Source organism: Oncorhynchus clarkii, chromosome 24, assembly GCF_045791955.1.
Source record: "Oncorhynchus clarkii lewisi isolate Uvic-CL-2024 chromosome 24, UVic_Ocla_1.0, whole genome shotgun sequence".
NCBI classification, from domain to species: Eukaryota; Metazoa; Chordata; class Actinopteri; order Salmoniformes; family Salmonidae; genus Oncorhynchus; species Oncorhynchus clarkii.
This window is the reverse complement of record NC_092170.1, coordinates 26,612,597-26,633,788: the sequence shown is the minus strand read 5'-3', so window position 1 is coordinate 26,633,788 and position 21,192 is coordinate 26,612,597. Positions and strand designations below refer to the sequence as shown.

Here is a 21,192-nt window from a genome sequence, read left to right as displayed (position 1 = left end):
TACAGCTGTAAGTCGCTTGGGGTATGTCTCTATCAGTTTTGCACATCGGGAGACTGAAATTTTTTCCCATTCCTCCTTGCAAAACAGCTCGAGCTCAGTGAGGTTCCTAAAAATACTTGAATCAGTTATAGAACCCGTTTCCCTTTATGGTTGTGAGGACTGGGGTCCGCTCACCAACCAAGAATTCACAAAATCGGGCAAACACCAAATTGAGACACTGCAAAAATATAATTTACTCAGCTCTCAAATAATGCATGCAGTGCAGAATAAGGCCGATACCCGCTAATTATCAAAATCCAGAAATAGCCGTTAAATTCTACAACCACCTAAAAGGAAGCAATTCCCAAACCTTCCATAACAAAGCCATCACCTACAGATAAATAAACCTGGAGAAGAGACCCCTAAGCAAGCTGGTCCTGGGGCTCTGTTCACAAACACAAACAGACCCCACAGAGCTCCAGGACAGCAACATAACTAGACCTAACCAAATCATGAGAAAACAAAAAGATAATTACTTGACACATTGGAAAGAATTTACCAGAAAACTGAGCAAACTAGAATGCTATTTGGCCCTAAACAGAGAGTACACAGTGGCAGAATACCTGACCACTGTGACTGACCCAAAATTAAGGAAAGCTTTGACTATGTACAGATTCAGTGAGCATAGCCTTGCTATTGAGAAAGGCCACCAAAGGCAGACCTGTCTCTCAAGAGAAGACAGGCTATGTGCACACTGCCCACAAAATGAAGTGGAAACTGAGCTGCACTTTCTAACCTCATGCCAAATGTATAACCATAAGAGACACATATTTCCCTCAGATTACACAGACCCACAAATAATTTGAAAACAAATCCAATTTTGATAAACTCCCATATCTATTGGGTGAAATACCACAACGTGCCATCACAGCAGCAAGATTTGTGACCTGTTGCCACAAGAAAAGGGCAACCATTTATCTTTATTTATTTTCCCTTTTGTACTTGAACTATTTGCACGTCATTACAACACTGTATAAAAACATAATATGACATTTGAAATGTCTTTATTCTTTTGGAAGTGTAATGTTTACAGTAAATGTTTTATTGTTTAAAAAAAAATCTATTTCACTTGCTTTGGCAATGTAAACATGCTTCCCATGCCAATAAAGCCATTGAATTGAGAGAGAAAGCGACAGAGAGACAGAGAGAGACAGACAGGGGGAGAGAGAGAAAGAGAGAGACGCAGAGAGAGAGACAGACAGGGGGAGAGAGAAAGAGAGACACAGAGAGAGAAAGAGAGACAGACAGGGGGAGAGAAAGAAAGAGAGACACAGAGAGAGAGAGAGAGAGAGAGAGAGACAGAGACATAGAGAGACAGAGACAGACAGAGAGAGAGAGAGGCAGAGAGAGGCAGAGAGAGACACAGAGTGAGAGACAGAGAGAGAGAGAGAGAGAGACATGCACTGGCCATGCACTAACTCCTCCTGGACAGAGAGAGCTGAGTAAATACACAGAGAGAGTGTATTGAAGTTGAAGAATCAACTTAACATGTCTCCTAATGGGATTAAATGGGCTGAGGGATATATCAACTATGGAAACACTCATAGAATCATGTCATGTCCCCTCTGCCTTGCCCCTCCTCTGACACACACAAACACTTCCCTCCCTCCCTTGGGTGTTTCTGCCATGTTCTCAGTGTCATCAGAAGAAGTAGTGGTGTTAACAGCCAGAAGGAAGAAAGAGAAGAGAGGGAGAAGGAGAAAATAAGAGTGATTTTATGCACGCCCCGAGCTGCCACTTTCTCCCTCACAGCGGTAGATTATCTCCCAATGATATTGCAGGCCTGAGCCCTGGCATGGCAGAGCCAGCCTTTAAATTGGCCCGCCGACATGCTAGGCACTTATCATACATGCTAATGGGCTAGCGCCGCAGTGGGCTAGCGCAGGGGGCCTCCGGGGGCAGGCAGGGGGCTGGAGGGAAGAGAGGGGCGGCGTGATGGGAATGAGCCAGGGTACATCTGTACTGGAAGGGGGGCTACATGGGGATTATGGAGAGGGGTCAGCAGTATTGCCTGGGAACATGTAGCAGGTCTACAGGTCTAGGGGGGCTGTTAGCTATTGGTGCAGACAGCACAGAGACACCAGCAGAGAGGAGAGTGAGGTCCTTGCATACCCAAGGCTGAGTTTGGTCAATCAGTGAAACAAAAGCAGTTAAATGTTGACATCTATGAGGACGGGTAAGAATGGACAGTTAACATACAGCCCTCACCGCTAGTCTCACATCCAGTTCAGATCCGTTGAAAGAAAGGATAGCGTATAATTACCTCATTTGTGCATCTAAGAAAGAGCACTGATACAGTAGACTGTGTTTTCTCTCTAAGTTTTCCTGTCTGGGTGGTACCTGAGGGAGGGTTTATCCCAGGCCAGGATCGATCCACTCCTCTACATGTGTCCAACAGCTGCACGGTTCAGTCTGCCTCGACCAGGCCTTTAAACACTTTCCAGCTTTATTGTGCGCCCCACACTCCAGTTAAACACCTATACTCTACCATCACAGCACAGTAAAGCAGCCAAGCTCAGTGAGTACTACCGGACAAAGGAGGGGGGGATAAGGCTTGGTCTTGGTTTTGTATGAAGCGATTTGGAGAGAGTGTGAAAGGGGTGTGAGTGTCAGGTAAAAACAGACTGACACACATCCAGGCAGTCAGTCAAACCTGGGCCGCAGTTTTTGGGCCAGAACTCCAGTCTGTCCACTCTGAAGAGGAATACAAAAAGCCTATTCAGAGTTTTCCTTCACCACTCTATTTCTCAGCCTCTCCACATGTCAGAGCTCTGTCAGGGCTAGGATATTTACATGTAAAAGTATGAATAATAAAACATTCCTTATACTAAGAAAACCAAACAGCATAATTTTCTTGTTTTTAAAATGTACACATACCCAGGGGCACACTCCAACACTCAGACATCATTTACAAACAAAGCATTTGTGTTTAGTGAGTCTGCCAGATCAGAGGCAGTAGATGACCAGGGATGTTCTCTTGATAAGTGTGTGAATTGAACCATTATTTTGTCCTGCTAAGCATTCAAAATGTAATGAGTACTTTTGCTTTTCAGGGAAAATGTATGGAGTAAAAAGTACATTATTTTCTTTAGGAATGTAGTGAAGTAAAAGTAAAAGTTGTACAAAATATGAATAGTAAAGTGCAGATACCCCCAAAAACTACTTAAATAACTTCCCACTTTAATAATGGAACACTAGTCACTTTAATAATGTTTACATATTTTGCATTACTCATCTCACATGTACATACAGTTGAAGTAAGAAGTTTACATACACCTTAGCCAAATACATTTAAAATACGTTTTTCACCATTCCTGACATTTAATCCTAGTAAAAAGTCCCTGTTTTATGTCAGTTAGGATCACCACTTTATTTTAAGAATGTGAAATGTCAGAATAATAGAAGAAAATTATTTATTTCATCACATTCCCAGTGGGTCAGAAGTTTACATACACTGAATTAGTATTTGGTAGCATTGCCTTTATTGTTTAACTTGGGTCAAACATTTTGGGTAGCCTTCCACAAGCTTCCCACAATACGTTAGGTGAATGTTGGCCCATTCCTCCTGACAGAGCTGGTGTAGCTCAGTCAGGTTTGTAGGCCTCCTTGCTCGCACACGCTTTTTCAGTTCTGCCCACAAATGTTCTACAGGATTGAGGTCAGGGCTTTGTGATGACCACACCAATATCTTGACTTTGTTGTCCTTAAGCCATTTTGCCACAACTTTGGAAGTATGCTTGGGGTCATTGTCCATTTGGAAGACCCATTTGCGACCAAGCTTTAACTTCCTGACTGATGTCTTCAGATGTTGCTTCAATATATCCACATCATTTTCCATCCTCATGAAGCCATCTATTTTGTGAAATGCACCAGGCCCTCCTGCAGCAAAACACCCCCACAACATGATGCTGCCACCCCTGTGCTTCACGGTTGGGATGGTGTTCTTCGGCTTGCAAGCCTCCCCCTTTTTCCTCCAAACATAATGAAAGTCATTATGGACAAACAGTTATATTTTTGTTTCATCAGACCAGAGGACATTTCTCCAAAAAGTACAATCTTTGTCCCCATGTGCAGTTGCAAACCGTAGTCTGGCTTTTCAAGGCGGTTTTGAAACAGTGGCTTCTTCCTTGCTGAGCGGCCTTTCAGGTTATGTCGATATAGGATTAATTTTACTGTGGATATAGATACTCTTGTACCCGTTTCCTCCAGCATCTCCACAAGGTCCTTTGCTGTTTTTCTGGGATTGATTTGCACTTTTCTCACCAAAGAACATTCATCTCTAGGAGACAGAACGCGTCCCCTTCCTGAGCGGTATGACGGCTGCGTGGTCCCATGGTGTTTATACTTGCGCACTATTGTTTGTACAGATGAACGTGGTACCTTCAGGTGTTTGGAAATTGCTCCCAAGGACTCAAATGATGTCAATTAGCCTATCAGAAGCTTTAAAAGCCATGACATCATTTTCTGGAATTGTCCAAGCTTTTTAAAGGCACAGTCAACTTAGTGTATGTAAACTTCTAACCCACTGGAATTATGCTACAGTGAATTATAAGTGAAATAATCTGTCTGTTAACAATGGTTGGAAAAATTACTTGTGTCATGCACATGTAGATGTCCTAACCGACTTGCCAAAACTATAGTTTGTTAACAAGACATTTGTGGAGTGGTTGAAAAACGAGTTTTAATGACTCCAACCTAAGTGTATGTAAACTTCCGACTTCAACTGTATATACTGTATTCTATTCTACTGTATCTTAGTCTAGGCCGCTCTGACATTGCTCGTCCAAATATTTATATATTCTTAATTCCATTCCTTTAGATTTGTGTGTATTGTCGTGAAATTGTTAGATATTACTTGTTAAATACTACTGCGCTGTTGGAGCTAGAAGCCCAAGCATCTTGCTACACCCGCAATAACATCTGCTAAACACATGTATGTGACCAATACAATTTAATTTGAAGAAGTACTTTAAAGTATTTTGACTTAAGTACTTTACACCACTGCTACCCAGAGTGGGTATCAAACAGGTTCGGCCCAGGGCGGCTGGCACTCAGAGTAGGGCCTCACCCATATACTGGCACTGAGCCACTGATGCCTGGTAACATCATCTCTTGATGCAGAGTCCTGTAAGTCCCAGTCAGAACCACTCACTAGGAGAGGAGAGGAGTCAATGCCTGGGTCATGCCTGATAGCTACACACAGGAAGTACAGATGGAGACTGAGATGGCCCCCTTCCCTCTTAAAAGCTGAGGGTTAAGGATGCACAGATGGTGGGTTTGTGAAATGGTGGCTGTAAAGCATCTCTTGCACGAGGGCTACGGCCTGGTGGACACTTCCAAGGGTGTGTTACTACTGCCATTTACAACATAATCATTATAATGTTATTGCTGAATATTAGTAAAATATACACGTACACACACGCACGTACATACACGCGCACACAAATGCGCAGGCTGCTAGCAGACGATGCCTCCAAGGTGGCTTTTATCCTTTTGGCAAAGATAAACTCTGAAAACAGCATCAGAGATTACAAGAGGGAAGAAAGAAAGGATGCGGGACTCCATCCAACACCGCTTTTTCACACACAAAACATTCTTCCGCTTCATCCCACTTTTCATACCTTCTCTCAGTCATTTATTTCCCAGTTGTTCCTCCAACACCTCAGCAACCAGGAAGCCCCACAAACAGAGTTATAATTTTATGGAGACAGGAGCTGGTAAAACTGAATGAAGCAGGAAATATTCATTTTTCTCATCCTTCTCTCTTAACGTCCCCAAAAGATGCAAACAATGCATGCAATTCCCCCAAAGCCCAATTTAATACATCCAGTCGATGGGCACATGGGGCCTGGCTGAACAATGAGAGCATTTGATGCACTATCATGTGAAAGTCAATATCTGTGCTGTATCTGTGGTCGGAATGCTGCTGTGTCTGTCTGTGGGACTGGGGGGCTGTCTGTGGGTCTGTCTGTGGGTCTGGGGGGCTGAGACTGGATCTGTCTGTGGGTCTGGGGGGCTGAGACTGGGTGTCAGGGAACTACTACATAACGTAGGACCTGAATTTCATCACCCAGTTGTTTAAGGTTTATAAAGGATCTTAAAGTTTGTCATTTCCACTTGAAAAGTGGTAGTAGTGGTAGTGTTGAACTAAGGAGGGAGAGTAGTGTAGTAGTGGTAGTGTTGAACTAAGGAGGGAGAGTAGTGTAGTAGTGGTAGTGTTGACTAAGAAGGGAGAGTAGTGTAGTAGTGGTAGTGTTGACCTAAGGAGGGAGAGTAGTGTAGTAGTGGTAGTGTTGAACTAAGGAGGGAGAGTAGTGTAGTAGTGGTAGTGTTGACTAAGGAGAGAGAGTCGTGTAGTAGTGGTAGTGTTGAACTAAGGAGGGAGAGTAGTGTAGTAGTGGTAGTGTTGAACTAAGGAGGGAGAGTAGTGTAGTAGTGGTAGTGTTGACTAAGAAGGGAGAGTAGTGTAGTAGTGGTAGTGTTGACCTAAGGAGGGAGAGTAGTGTAGTAGTGGTAGTATTGAACTAAGATGAGAGAGTAGTGTAGTCGTGGTAGTGTTGAACTAAGGAGGGAGATCAGAGGAGTGTAGTAGTGGTAGTGTTGACTAAGGAGGGAGATCAGAGGAGTGTAGTAGTGGTAGTGTTGACTAAGGAGGGAGATCAGAGGAGTGTAGTAGTGGCAGTGTTGACTAAGGAAGGAGAGTAGTGTAGTAGTGGTCATGTTGACTAAGGAGGGAGAGTAGTGTAGTAGTGGTAGTGTTGACTAAGGAAGGAGAGTAGTGTAGTAGTGGTAGTGTTGACTAAGGAGAGAGAGTCGTGTAGTAGTGGTAGTGTTGAACTAAGGAGGGAGAGTAGTGTAGTAGTGGTAGTGTTGAACTAAGGAGGGAGAGTAGTGTAGTAGTGGTCATGTTGACTAAGGAAGGAGAGTAGTGTAGTAGTGGTCATGTTGACTAAGGAAGGAGAGTAGTGTAGTAGTGGTAGTGTTGAACTAAGGAGGGAGAGTAGCGTAGTAGTGGTAGTGTTGACTAAGGAAGGAGAGTAGTGTAGTAGTAGTCATGTTGACTAAGGAAGGAGAGTAGTGTAGTAGTGGTCATGTTGACTAAGGAAGGACAGTTGTGTAGTAGTGGTAGTGTTGAACTAACATGAGAGAGTAGTGTAGTAGTGGTAGTGTTGACTAAGGAGAGAGAGTAGTGTAGTAGTGGTAGTGTTGAACTAAGATGAGAGAGTGGTGTAGTAGTGGTAGTGTTGAACTAAGGAAGGAGAGTAGTGTAGTAGTGGTAGTGTTGACTAAGCAGGGACAGTTGTGTAGTAGTGGTAGTATTGAACTAAGATGAGAGAGTAGTGTAGTCGTGGTAGTGTTGAACTAAGGAGGGAGATCAGAGGAGTGTAGTAGTGGTAGTGTTGACTAAGGAGGGAGATCAGAGGAGTGTAGTAGTGGTAGTGTTGACTAAGGAGGGAGATCAGAGGAGTGTAGTAGTGGCAGTGTTGACTAAGGAAGGAGAGTAGTGTAGTAGTGGTCATGTTGACTAAGGAAGGAGAGTAGTGTAGTAGTGGTCATGTTGACTAAGGAGGGAGAGTAGTGTAGTAGTGGTAGTGTTGACTAAGGAAGGAGAGTAGTGTAGTAGTGGTAGTGTTGAACTAAGGAGGGAGAGTAGTGTAGTAGTGGTAGTGTTGAACTAAGGAAGGAGAGTAGTGTAGTAGTGGTAGTGTTGAACTAAGGAAGGAGAGTAGTGTAGTAGTGGTAGTGTTGACTAAGGAAGGAGAGTAGTGTAGTAGTGGCAGTGTTGACTAAGGAAGGAGAGTAGTGCAGTAGCGGTCATGTTGACTAAGGAAGGAGAGTAGTGTAGTAGTGGTAGTGTTGAACTAAGATGAGAGAGTAGTGTAGTAGTGGTAGTGTTGACTAAGGAGGGAGATCAGAGGAGTGTAGTAGTGGTAGTGTTGACTAAGGAGGGAGAGTAGTGTAGTAGTGGTAGTGTTGACTAAGGAAGGAGAGTAGTGTAGTAGTGGTAGTGTTGAACTAAGATGAGAGAGTAGTGTAGTAGTGGAAGTGTTGACTAAGGAAGGAGAGTAGTGTAGTAGTGGTAGTGTTGACTAAAGAAAGAAAGTAGTGTAGTAGCGGTCATGTTGACTAAGGAAGGAGAGTAGTGCAGTAGCAGTCATGTTGACTAAGGAGGGAGAGTAGTGTAGTAGCGGTCATGTTGACTAAGGAAGGAGAGTAGTGTAGTAGTGGTAGTGTTGACTAAGGAGGGAGAGTAGTGTAGTAGTGGTAGTGTTGACTAAGGAAGGAGAGTAGTGCAGTAGCGGTCATGTTGACTAAGGAAGGAGAGTAGTGTAGTAGTGGTCATGTTGACTAAGGAAGGAGAGAAGTGTAGTAGTGGTAGTGTTGACTAAGGAAGGAGAGTAGTGTAGTAGTGGTCATGTTGACTAAGGAAGGAGAGTGGTGTAGTAGTGGTAGTGTTGACCATGGAAGGAGAGTAGTGTAGTAGTGGTGGTGTTGACGAAGGAAAGAAAGTAGTGTAGTAGTGGTAGTGTTGACTAAGGAGGGAGTTCAGAGTAGTGTAGTAGTGGTAGTGTTGACTGAGGAGGGAGATCAGAGGAGTGTGGTAGTGGTAGTGTTGACTAAGGAGGGAGATCAGAGGAGTGTAGTAGTGGTAGTGTTGACTAAGGAAGGAGAGTAGTGTAGTAGTGGTAGTGTTGACTAAGGAAGGAGAGTAGTGTAGTAGTGGTCATGTTGACTAAGGAGGGAGAGTAGTGTAGTAGTGGTAGTGTTGACTAAAGAAGGAGAGTAGTGTAGTAGTGGTAGTGTTGAACTAAGGAAGGAGAGGAGCGTAGTAGTGGTAGTGTTGACCTAAGGAAGGAGAGTAGTGTAGTAGTGGTAGTGTTGACTAAGGAGGTAGATCAGAGGAGTGTAGTAGTGATAGTGTTGACTAAGGAAGGAGAGTAGTGTAGTAGTGGTAGTGTTGAACTAAGGAAGGAGAGTAGTGTAGTAGTGGTAGTGTTGAACTAAGGAAGGAGAGTAGTGTAGTAGTGGTAGTGTTGACTAAGGAAGGAGAGTAGTGTAGTAGTGGTAGTGTTGACTAAGGAAGGAGAGTAGTGCAGTAGTGGTAGTGTTGACTAAGGAAGGAGAGTGGTAGTGTTGAACTAAGGAGGGAGAGTAGTGTAGTAGTGGTAGTGTTGAACTAAGGAAGGAGAGTAGTGTAGTAGTGGTAGTGTTGACTAAGGAAGGAGAGTAGTGTAGTAGTGGCAGTGTTGACTAAGGAAGGAGAGTAGTGCAGTAGCGGTCATGTTGACTAAGGAAGGAGAGTAGTGTAGTAGTGGTAGTGTTGAACTAAGATGAGAGAGTAGTGTAGTAGTGGTAGTGTTGACTAAGGTGGGAGATCAGAGGAGTGTAGTAGTGGTAGTGTTGACTAAGGAGGGAGAGTAGTGTAATAGTGGTAGTGTTGACTAAGGAAGGAGAGTAGTGTAGTAGTGGTAGTGTTGAACTAAGATGAGAGAGTAGTGTAGTAGTGGTAGTGTTGACTAAGGAAGGAGAGTAGTGTAGTAGTGGTAGTGTTGACTAAAGAAAGAAAGTAGTGTAGTAGCGGTCATGTTGACTAAGGAAGGAGAGTAGTGCAGTAGCAGTCATGTTGACTAAGGAGGGAGAGTAGTGTAGTAGCGGTCATGTTGACTAAGGAAGGAGAGTAGTGTAGTAGTGGTAGTGTTGACTAAGGAGGGAGAGTAGTGTAGTAGTGGTAGTGTTGACTAAGGAAGGAGAGTAGTGCAGTAGCGGTCATGTTGACTAAGGAAGGAGAGTAGTGTAGTAGTGGTCATGTTGACTAAGGAAGGAGAGAAGTGTAGTAGTGGTAGTGTTGACTAAGGAAGGAGAGTAGTGTAGTAGTGGTCATGTTGACTAAGGAAGGAGAGTGGTGTAGTAGTGGTAGTGTTGACCATGGAAGGAGAGTAGTGTAGTAGTGGTGGTGTTGACGAAGGAAAGAAAGTAGTGTAGTAGTGGTAGTGTTGACTAAGGAGGGAGTTCAGAGTAGTGTAGTAGTGGTAGTGTTGACTGAGGAGGGAGATCAGAGGAGTGTGGTAGTGGTAGTGTTGACTAAGGAGGGAGATCAGAGGAGTGTAGTAGTGGTAGTGTTGACTAAGGAAGGAGAGTAGTGTAGTAGTGGTAGTGTTGACTAAGGAAGGAGAGTAGTGTAGTAGTGGTCATGTTGACTAAGGAGGGAGAGTAGTGTAGTAGTGGTAGTGTTGACTAAAGAAGGAGAGTAGTGTAGTAGTGGTAGTGTTGAACTAAGGAAGGAGAGGAGCGTAGTAGTGGTAGTGTTGACCTAAGGAAGGAGAGTAGTGTAGTAGTGGTAGTGTTGACTAAGGAGGGAGATCAGAGGAGTGTAGTAGTGATAGTGTTGACTAAGGAAGGAGAGTAGTGTAGTAGTGGTAGTGTTGAACTAAGGAAGGAGAGTAGTGTAGTAGTGGTAGTGTTGAACTAAGGAAGGAGAGTAGTGTAGTAGTGGTAGTGTTGACTAAGGAAGGAGAGTAGTGTAGTAGTGGTAGTGTTGACTAAGGAAGGAGAGTAGTGCAGTAGTGGTAGTGTTGACTAAGGAAGGAGAGTGGTAGTGTTGAACTAAGGAGGGAGAGTAGTGTAGTAGTGGTAGTGTTGAACTAAGGAAGGAGAGTAGTGTAGTAGTGGTAGTGTTGACTAAGGAAGGAGAGTAGTGTAGTAGTGGCAGTGTTGACTAAGGAAGGAGAGTAGTGCAGTAGCGGTCATGTTGACTAAGGAAGGAGAGTAGTGTAGTAGTGGTAGTGTTGAACTAAGATGAGAGAGTAGTGTAGTAGTGGTAGTGTTGACTAAGGTGGGAGATCAGAGGAGTGTAGTAGTGGTAGTGTTGACTAAGGAGGGAGAGTAGTGTAATAGTGGTAGTGTTGACTAAGGAAGGAGAGTAGTGTAGTAGTGGTAGTGTTGAACTAAGATGAGAGAGTAGTGTAGTAGTGGTAGTGTTGACTAAGGAAGGAGAGTAGTGTAGTAGTGGTAGTGTTGACTAAAGAAAGAAAGTAGTGTAGTAGCGGTCATGTTGACTAAGGAAGGAGAGTAGTGCAGTAGCAGTCATGTTGACTAAGGAGGGAGAGTAGTGTAGTAGCGGTCATGTTGACTAAGGAAGGAGAGTAGTGTAGTAGTGGTAGTGTTGACTAAGGAGGGAGAGTAGTGTAGTAGTGGTAGTGTTGACTAAGGAAGGAGAGTAGTGCAGTAGCGGTCATGTTGACTAAGGAAGGAGAGTAGTGTAGTAGTGGTCATGTTGACTAAGGAAGGAGAGAAGTGTAGTAGTGGTAGTGTTGACTAAGGAAGGAGAGTAGTGTAGTAGTGGTCATGTTGACTAAGGAAGGAGAGTGGTGTAGTAGTGGTAGTGTTGACCATGGAAGGAGAGTAGTGTAGTAGTGGTGGTGTTGACGAAGGAAAGAAAGTAGTGTAGTAGTGGTAGTGTTGACTAAGGAGGGAGTTCAGAGTAGTGTAGTAGTGGTAGTGTTGACTGAGGAGGGAGATCAGAGGAGTGTGGTAGTGGTAGTGTTGACTAAGGAGGGAGATCAGAGGAGTGTAGTAGTGGTAGTGTTGACTAAGGAAGGAGAGTAGTGTAGTAGTGGTAGTGTTGACTAAGGAAGGAGAGTAGTGTAGTAGTGGTCATGTTGACTAAGGAGGGAGAGTAGTGTAGTAGTGGTAGTGTTGACTAAAGAAGGAGAGTAGTGTAGTAGTGGTAGTGTTGAACTAAGGAAGGAGAGGAGCGTAGTAGTGGTAGTGTTGACCTAAGGAAGGAGAGTAGTGTAGTAGTGGTAGTGTTGACTAAGGAGGGAGATCAGAGGAGTGTAGTAGTGGTAGTGTTGACTAAGGAAGGAGAGTAGTGTAGTAGTGGTAGTGTTGAACTAAGGAAGGAGAGTAGTGTAGTAGTGGTAGTGTTGAACTAAGGAAGGAGAGTAGTGTAGTAGTGGTAGTGTTGACTAAGGAAGGAGAGTAGTGTAGTAGTGGTAGTGTTGACTAAGGAAGGAGAGTAGTGCAGTAGTGGTAGTGTTGACTAAGGAAGGAGAGTGGTAGTGTTGAACTAAGGAGGGAGAGTAGTGTAGTAGTGGTAGTGTTGAACTAAGGAGGGAGAGTAGTGTAGTAGTGGTAGTGTTGAACTAAGGAAGGAGAGTAGTGTAGTAGTGGTAGTGTTGACTAAGGAGGGAGAGTAGTGTAGTAGTGGTAGTGTTGAACTAAGGAGGGAGAGTAGTGTAGTAGTGGTAGTGTTGACTAAGGAAGGAGAGTAGTGCAGTAGCAGTCATGTTGACTAAGGAAGGAGAGTAGTGTAGTAGCGGTCATGTTGACTAAAGAAGGAGAGTAGTGCAGTAGTGGTAGTGTTGAACTAAGGAAGGAGAGTAGTGTAGTAGTGGTAGTGTTGAACTAAGGAAGGAGAGTAGTGTAGTAGTGGTAGTGTTGAACTAAAGAAGGAGAGTAGTGTAGTAGTGGTAGTGTTGAACTAAGATGAGAGAGTAGTGTAGTAGTGGTAGTGTTGACTAAGGAAGGAGAGGAGAGTAGTAGTGGTAGTGTTGAACTAAGGAAGGAGAGTAGTGTAGTAGTGGTAGTGTTGAACTAAGGAAGGAGAGTAGTGTAGTAGTGGTAGTGTTGACTAAGGAAGGAGAGTAGTGTAGTAGTGGTAGTGTTGACTAAGGAGGGAGGAGAGTAGTGTAGTAGTGGTAGTGTTGAACTAAGGAAGGAGAGGAGAGTAGTAGTGGTAGTGTTGAACTAAGGAAGGAGAGTAGTGTAGTAGTGGTAGTGTTGAACTAAGGAAGGAGAGTAGTGTAGTAGTGGTAGTGTTGAACTAAGATGAGAGAGTAGTGTAGTAGTGGTAGTGTTGACTAAGGAGGGAGATCAGAGGAGTGTAGTAGTGGTAGTGTTGACTAAGGAAGGAGAGTAGTGTAGTAGTGGTAGTGTTGACTAAGGAAGGAGAGTAGTGTAGTAGTGGTAGTGTTGAACTAAGATGAGAGAGTAGTGTAGTAGTGGTAGTGTTGACTAAGGAAGGAGAGTAGTAGTAGTAGTGGTAGTGTGTTGACTAAGGAAGAGAGTAGTGTAGTAGTAGTAGTGGTAGTGTTGACTAAGGAAGGAGAGTAGTGCAGTAGTAGTGGTAGTGTTGAACTAAGGAAGGAGAGTAGTGTAGTAGTGGTAGTGTTGAACTAAGGAAGGAGAGTGGTGGAGAGTAGTGTAGTAGTGAAGGAGAGTAGTAGTAGTGGTAACTAAGATGAGAGAGTAGTGTAGTAGTGGTAGTGTTGACTAAGGAAGGAGAGGAGAGTAGTAGTGGTAGTGTTGAACTAAGGAAGGAGAGTAGTGTAGTAGTGGTAGTGTTGAACTAAGGAAGGAGAGTAGTGTAGTAGTGGTAGTGTTGAACTAAGATGAGAGAGTAGTGTAGTAGTGGTAGTGTTGACTAAGGAGGGAGATCAGAGGAGTGTAGTAGTGGTAGTGTTGAACTAAGGAAGGAGAGGAGAGTAGTAGTGGTAGTGTTGAACTAAGGAAGGAGAGTAGTGTAGTAGTGGTAGTGTTGAACTAAGGAAGGAGAGTAGTGTAGTAGTGGTAGTGTTGAACTAAGATGAGAGAGTAGTGTAGTAGTGGTAGTGTTGACTAAGGAGGGAGATCAGAGGAGTGTAGTAGTGGTAGTGTTGACTAAGGAGGGAGAGTAGTGTAGTAGTGGTAGTGTTGACTAAGGAAGGAGAGTAGTGTAGTACTGGTAGTGTTGAACTAAGATGAGAGAGTAGTGTAGTAGTGGTAGTGTTGACTAAGGAAGGAGAGTAGTGTAGTAGTGGTAGTGTTGACTAAAGAAAGAAAGTAGTGTAGTAGTGGTAGTGTTGACTAAGGAGGGAGAGTAGTGTAGTAGTGGTAGTGTTGACTAAGGAAGGAGAGTAGTGGAGTAGTGGTAGTGTTGACTAAGGAAGGAGAGTGGTGTAGTAGTGGTAGTGTTGACTAAGAAAGGAGAGTAGTGCAGTAGCAGTCATGTTGACTAAGGAGGGAGAGTAGTGTAGTAGCGGTCATGTTGACTAAGGAAGGAGAGTAGTGTAGTAGTGGTCATGTTGACTAAGGAAGGAGAGTAGTGTCGTAGTGGTAATGTTGACTAAGGAAGGAGAGTGGTGTAGTAGTGGTAGTGTTGACTAAGGAAGGAGAGTAGTGCAGTAGCAGTCATGTTGACTAAGGAAGGAGAGTAGTGTAGTAGTGGCCATGTTGACTAAGGAAGGAGAGTAGTGTAGTAGTGGTAGTGTTGACTAAGGAAGGAGAGTAGTGTAGTAGTGGTCATGTTGACTAAGGAAGGAGAGAAGTGTAGTAGTGGTAGTGTTGACTAAGGAAGGAGAGGTAGAGTAGTGTAGTAGCAGTCATGTTGACTAAGGAAGGAGAGTAGTGTAGTAGTGGCCATGTTGACTAAGGAAGGAGAGTAGTGTAGTAGTGGTAGTGTTGACTAAGGAAGGAGAGTAGTGTAGTAGTGGTCATGTTGACTAAGGAAGGAGAGAAGTGTAGTAGTGGTAGTGTTGACTAAGGAAGGAGAGTAGTGTAGTAGCAGTCATGTTGACTAAGGAAGGAGAGTAGTGTAGTAGCGGTCATGTTGACTAAAGAAGGAGAGTAGTGCAGTAGTGGTAGTGTTGAACTAAGGAAGGAGAGTAGTGTAGTAGTGGTAGTGTTGAACTAAGGAAGGAGAGTAGTGTAGTAGTGGTAGTGTTGAACTAAAGAAGGAGAGTAGTGTAGTAGTGGTAGTGTTGAACTAAGATGAGAGAGTAGTGTAGTAGTGGTAGTGTTGACTAAGGAAGGAGAGGAGAGTAGTAGTGGTAGTGTTGAACTAAGGAAGGAGAGTAGTGTAGTAGTGGTAGTGTTGAACTAAGGAAGGAGAGTAGTGTAGTAGTGGTAGTGTTGAACTAAGATGAGAGAGTAGTGTAGTAGTGGTAGTGTTGACTAAGGAGGGAGATCAGAGGAGTGTAGTAGTGGTAGTGTTGAACTAAGGAAGGAGAGGAGAGTAGTAGTGGTAGTGTTGAACTAAGGAAGGAGAGTAGTGTAGTAGTGGTAGTGTTGAACTAAGGAAGGAGAGTAGTGTAGTAGTGGTAGTGTTGAACTAAGATGAGAGAGTAGTGTAGTAGTGGTAGTGTTGACTAAGGAGGGAGATCAGAGGAGTGTAGTAGTGGTAGTGTTGACTAAGGAGGGAGAGTAGTGTAGTAGTGGTAGTGTTGACTAAGGAAGGAGAGTAGTGTAGTAGTGGTAGTGTTGAACTAAGATGAGAGAGTAGTGTAGTAGTGGTAGTGTTGACTAAGGAAGGAGAGTAGTGTAGTAGTGGTAGTGTTGACTAAAGAAAGAAAGTAGTGTAGTAGTGGTAGTGTTGACTAAGGAGGGAGAGTAGTGTAGTAGTGGTAGTGTTGACTAAGGAAGGAGAGTAGTGTAGTAGTGGTAGTGTTGACTAAGGAAGGAGAGTGGTGTAGTAGTGGTAGTGTTGACTAAGGAAGGAGAGTAGTGCAGTAGCAGTCATGTTGACTAAGGAGGGAGAGTAGTGTAGTAGCGGTCATGTTGACTAAGGAAGGAGAGTAGTGTAGTAGTGGTCATGTTGACTAAGGAAGGAGAGTAGTGTCGTAGTGGTAGTGTTGACTAAGGAAGGAGAGTGGTGTAGTAGTGGTAGTGTTGACTAAGGAAGGAGAGTAGTGCAGTAGCAGTCATGTTGACTAAGGAAGGAGAGTAGTGTAGTAGTGGTCATGTTGACTAAGGAAGGAGAGTAGTGTAGTAGTGGTAGTGTTGACTAAGGAAGGAGAGTAGTGTAGTAGTGGTCATGTTGACTAAGGAAGGAGAGAAGTGTAGTAGTGGTAGTGTTGACTAAGGAAGGAGAGTAGTGTAGTAGTGGTCATGTTGACTAAGGAAGGAGAGTGGTGTAGTAGTGGTAGTGTTGACCATGGAAGGAGAGTAGTGTAGTAGTGGTGGTGTTGACGAAGGAAAGAAAGTAGTGTAGTAGTGGTAGTGTTGACTAAGGAGGGAGTTCAGAGTAGTGTAGTAGTGGTAGTGTTGACTAAGGAGGGAGATCAGAGGAGTGTGGTAGTGGTAGTGTTGACTAAGGAGGGAGATCAGAGGAGTGTAGTAGTGGTAGTGTTGACTAAGGAAGGAGAGTAGTGTAGTAGTGGTAGTGTTGACTAAGGAAGGAGAGTAGTGTAGTAGTGGTCATGTTGACTAAGGAGGGAGAGTAGTGTAGTAGTGGTAGTGTTGACTAAAGAAGGAGAGTAGTGTAGTAGTGGTAGTGTTGAACTAAGGAAGGAGAGGAGCGTAGTAGTGGTAGTGTTGAACTAAGGAAGGAGAGTAGTGTAGTAGTGGTAGTGTTGACTAAGGAATGAGAGTAGTGTAGTAGTGGTCATGTTGACTAAGGAAGGAGAGTAGTGTAGTAGTGGTAGTGTTGAACTAAGGAGGGAGAGTAGCGTAGTAGTGGTAGTGTTGACTAAGGAAGGAGAGTAGTGTAGTAGTGGTCATGTTGACTAAGGAAGGACAGTTGTGTAGTAGTGGTAGTGTTGAACTAACATGAGAGAGTAGTGTAGTAGTGGTAGTGTTGACTAAGGAGAGAGAGTAGTGTAGTAGTGGTAGTGTTGAACTAAGATGAGAGAGTGGTGTAGTAGTGGTAGTGTTGAACTAAGGAAGGAGAGTAGTGTAGTAGTGGTAGTGTTGACTAAGCAGGGACAGTTGTGTAGTAGTGGTAGTATTGAACTAAGATGAGAGAGTAGTGTAGTCGTGGTAGTGTTGAACTAAGGAGGGAGATCAGAGGAGTGTAGTAGTGGTAGTGTTGACTAAGGAGGGAGATCAGAGGAGTGTAGTAGTGGTAGTGTTGACTAAGGAGGGATATCAGAGTAGTGTAGTAGTGGCAGTGTTGACTAAGGAAGGAGAGTAGTGTAGTAGCGGTCATGTTGACTAAGGAGGGAGAGTAGTGCAGTAGCAGTCATGTTGACTAAAGAAGGAGAGTAGTGTAGTAGCGGTCATGTTGACTAAGGAAGGAGAGTAGTGTAGTAGTGGTAGTGTTGAACTAAGGAAGGAGAGTAGTGTAGTAGTGGTAGTGTTGACTAAGCAGGGACAGTTGTGTAGTAGTGGTAGTATTGAACTAAGATGAGAGAGTAGTGTAGTAGTGGTAGTGTTGAACTAAGGAGGGAGATCAGAGGAGTGTAGTAGTGGTAGTGTTGACTAAGGAGGGAGAGTAGTGTAGTAGTGGTAGTGTTGACTAAGGAAGGAGAGTAGTGCAGTAGCAGTCATGTTGACTAAGGAGGGAGAGTAGTGTAGTAGTGGTAGTGTTGAACTAAGGAGGGAGATCAGAGGAGTGTAGTAGTGGTAGTGTTGACTAAGGAGGGAGCGTAGTGCAGTAGCGGTCATGTTGACTAAGGAAGGAGAGTAGTGTAGTAGTGGTCATGTTGACTAAGGAAGGAGAGTAGTGTAGTAGTGGTAGTGTTGACTAAGGAAGGAGAGTAGTGTAGTAGTGGTCATGTTGACTAAGGAAGGAGAGTGGTGTAGTAGTGGTGGTGTTGACGAAGGAAAGAAAGTAGTGTAGTAGTGGTAGTGTTGACTAAGAAGGAAAAAATAGTGTAGTAGTGGTAGTGTTGACTAAGGAGGGAGTTCAGAGTAGTGTAGTAGTGGTAGTGTTGACTAAGGAGGGAGATCAGAGGAGTGTGGTAGTGGTAGTGTTGACTAAGGAGGGAGATCAGAGGAGTGTAGTAGTGGTAGTGTTGACTAAGGAAGGAGAGTAGTGTAGTAGTGGTAGTGTTGACTAAGGAAGGAGAGTAGTGTAGTAGTGGTCATGTTGACTAAGGAGGGAGAGTAGTGTAGTAGTGGTAGTGTTGACTAAAGAAGGAGAGTAGTGTAGTAGTGGTAGTGTTGAACTAAGGAAGGAGAGGAGCGTAGTAGTGGTAGTGTTGAACTAAGGAAGGAGAGGAGAGTAGTAGTGGTAGTGTTGAACTAAGGAAGGAGAGTAGTGTAGTAGTGGTAGTGTTGAACTAAGGAAGGAGAGTAGTGTAGTAGTGGTAGTGTTGAACTAAGATGAGAGAGTAGTGTAGTAGTGGTAGTGTTGACTAAGGAGAGAGAGTAGTGTAGTAGTGGTAGTGTTGAACTAAGATGAGAGAGTGGTGTAGTAGTGGTAGTGTTGAACTAAGGAAGGAGAGTAGTGTAGTAGTGGTAGTGTTGAACTAAGGAAGGAGAGTAGTGTAGTAGTGGTCATGTTGACTAAGGAGAGAGAGTAGTGTAGTAGTGGTAGTGTTGAACTAAGATGAGAGAGTGGTGTAGTAGTGGTAGTGTTGAACTAAGGAAGGAGAGTAGTGTAGTAGTGGTAGTGTTGAACTAAGGAAGGAGAGTAGTGTAGTAGTGGTAGTGTTGACTAAGGAGGGAGAGTAGTGTAGTAGTGGTAGTGTTGACTAAGGAAGGAGAGTAGTGTAGTAGTGGTAGTGTTGACTAAGGAAGGAGAGTAGTGCAGTAGCGGTCATGTTGACTAAGGAAGGAGAGTAGTGTAGTAGTGGTAGTGTTGAACTAAGGAAGGAGAGTAGTGTAGTAGTGGTAGTGTTGAACTAAGGAAGGAGAGTAGTGTAGTAGTGGTAGTGTTGAACTAAGGAAGGAGAGTAGTGTAGTAGTGGTAGTGTTGAACTAAGGAAGGAGAGTAGTGTAGTAGTGGTAGTGTTGACTAAGGAGGGAGAGTAGTGTAGTAGTGGTAGTGTTGACTAAGGAAGGAGAGTAGTGTAGTAGTGGTAGTGTTGACTAAGGAAGGAGAGTAGTGCAGTAGCGGTCATGTTGACTAAGGAAGGAGAGTAGTGTAGTAGTGGTAGTGTTGAACTAAGGAAGGAGAGTAGTGTAGTAGTGGTAGTGTTGAACTAAGGAAGGAGAGTAGTGTAGTAGTGGTAGTGTTGAACTAAGGAGGGAGTTCAGAGTAGTGTAATAGTGGTAGTGTTGACTAAGGAGAGAGCGTTGTGTAGTAGTGGTAGTGTTGACTAAGGAGGGAGAGTAGTGTAGTAGTGGTAGTGTTGACTAAGGAGGGAGAGTAGTGTAGTAGTGGTAGTGTTGACTAAGGAAGGAGAGTAGTGTAGTAGTGGTAGTGTTGAACTAAGATGAGAGAGTAGTGTAGTAGTGGTAGTGTTGACTAAGGAGAGAGAATAGTGTAGTAGTGGTACTGTTGAACTAAGGAAGGAGAGTAGTGTAGTAGTGGTAGTGTTGACTAAGGAAGGAGAGTGGTAGTGTTGACTAAGGAGGTCTGATATGCTCCCCCTACGCCGCTATAGTGTACTTTCTGAGCCACAGCAGGCTGCATGAGTGACAAGCAACTACCGCAGGCTAACGCTACACCCAGGCTTCACCACCACCACCCTCGTCCTCTCTGCACACCATTGTCTCGCCATCCTGGGCCTCAGCCAGCCTTCTCACAGCCTACCCCCACCACCACCTGGTCAACAGGCCATTAATCCTGACCCGAGACCAGTCTGCTGGAAACACACTTCCCCTACTGAAGATTAAGAATAAACATCAACACCAGGTCTGGCATCAGGTGTGGCATTGAAACAGCCTGGACTGATAGGTTTAATGTTGTTGTTTTTTCAATAATACCACCAGCTTTCACAGACATGGATACCTGTTCCAGCCTGATTTGCAGGGTGGTTTTGCGTGAGGTAGGGACAGGTTGTTTTGCCCTTCTGCCAGGAACGACTCACAAACACAATTTCATGGTATGTGGTCATCTGTGCACAGTGCACACCACTGACTCCATATCCCTAAAAACGTGTGTGTGTGTGTGTGTGTGTGTGTGTGTGTGTGTGTGTGTCTGCCATCGTTCCCGCTGTGCTAAAGAGAAAATCAAATATTAATCCAGCCAGCAACGCACCGTCCACCGTTTTGAAAAGCGAGAGCCACTCACCATTTTATTATTGATTTCATGAAAGTGAATCTCGCATACTTTCTCCACAACGTCCTCAACCTCAAAAGTTACAAAGCCGAAACCTGCAGGGAGGACAGAGAGGTAGAGAGAATGACAGGAAGAGGGGGACAGAGAAAGAGAGTGAGTGAAAAGGAGAAAAAGTCAGAGAGAAATAAAGCATTGGTTATAGTCAAAATTCATAGAAAAACTTGAATTTGCAAGACAGGCAACATATGAAAATGTGTCCCCTAAATGTAGCTAAACCCTGTGTTATCAGGACTGAATAAAGATGCAGTTATAGATCTGGAACGGCCGTACAGCTATGTGCAATACAAATGATACAGTTCTCATTATTAGAATAACTATATTCCTGCTTCACAGATAGAAGAGGAGGGAAATGCCACAAGCTCATTAAAGGAAGTTCATAGACCCTGGCCTAGCCCGTGAATTTCATTACAGATATTCTCTGCTCCTTCATTGATATTTCACTGTAAAACACATTCTAGTTTCTGTCAGGCCATATCATATTATTGTGACACAGAACATTATATAAATCTCTCAAATCAGCAACAAACACTAATTGATAACTAATAGAGGGTAATCTAGTGACTCGTGGCTTGACCGGATTATCTCATTCTTAACTAATAGTGGCAGGCAGGTAGCCTAGCGGCAAACCAGCAACCGGACACGAAAAATCTGGCAGGGAGTTAGCTGGCATCAGGGTCAGGGGCGGAGCTAGAGGAGTGTCCGGGGTGCCACCGCCAAAATTTCATTTGCTACTGGCATTTTGATGCTGTTTGACATCTCGTTTCACCTCTTGTTGAAAGAAGCGTTTATTTTGATGTTCGGCGGCGCATTTTCAAATCGAGGATGAGGAAGAGAGAATATTAAGGTTGGTTGCGAGATACAGAAGAATAAGAAGAACATACAGAAGAAGAAGAGAGAATACGTTTGAAAACGTTTTTCAGAACTCAGCATAGTTGTCACGATCGTTGTGGTAATCATAGTCGGACCAAGGCGCAGCGTACGTAGAGTTCCACATGTTAATTAATTGAAATTCACAAAAACAGTAAAGATCAACGAAACCCGACGTTCTGTAGAGCTCACAGGCATCAACACAAAAACAAGATCCCACAAAAACCAGTGGGGCATTGGCTGCCTAAATATGATCCCCAATCAGAAACAACGATAAACAGCTGCCTCTGATTGGGAACCATACCAGGCCAACATAGAAATAAATGCACTAGATCACCCACCCTAGTCACACCCCGACC

General features: G+C 43.9%; 1 protein-coding gene across 7 annotated transcripts in view; it reads right to left on the bottom strand.

Annotated features, from left to right (window-relative positions):
• LOC139382360 (RNA-binding protein Musashi homolog 2-like) overlaps positions 1–21,192 on the bottom strand; it is a 330,112-nt gene that overhangs the window by 80,901 nt on the left and 228,019 nt on the right. For all 7 annotated transcript variants that reach the window (XM_071126345.1, XM_071126342.1, XM_071126343.1 and 4 more), the window contains exon 8: positions 19,919–20,001. In XM_071126345.1, the coding sequence (XP_070982446.1) occupies positions 19,919–20,001 (83 nt within the window). The remainder of the gene's footprint in view (positions 1–19,918; positions 20,002–21,192) is intronic.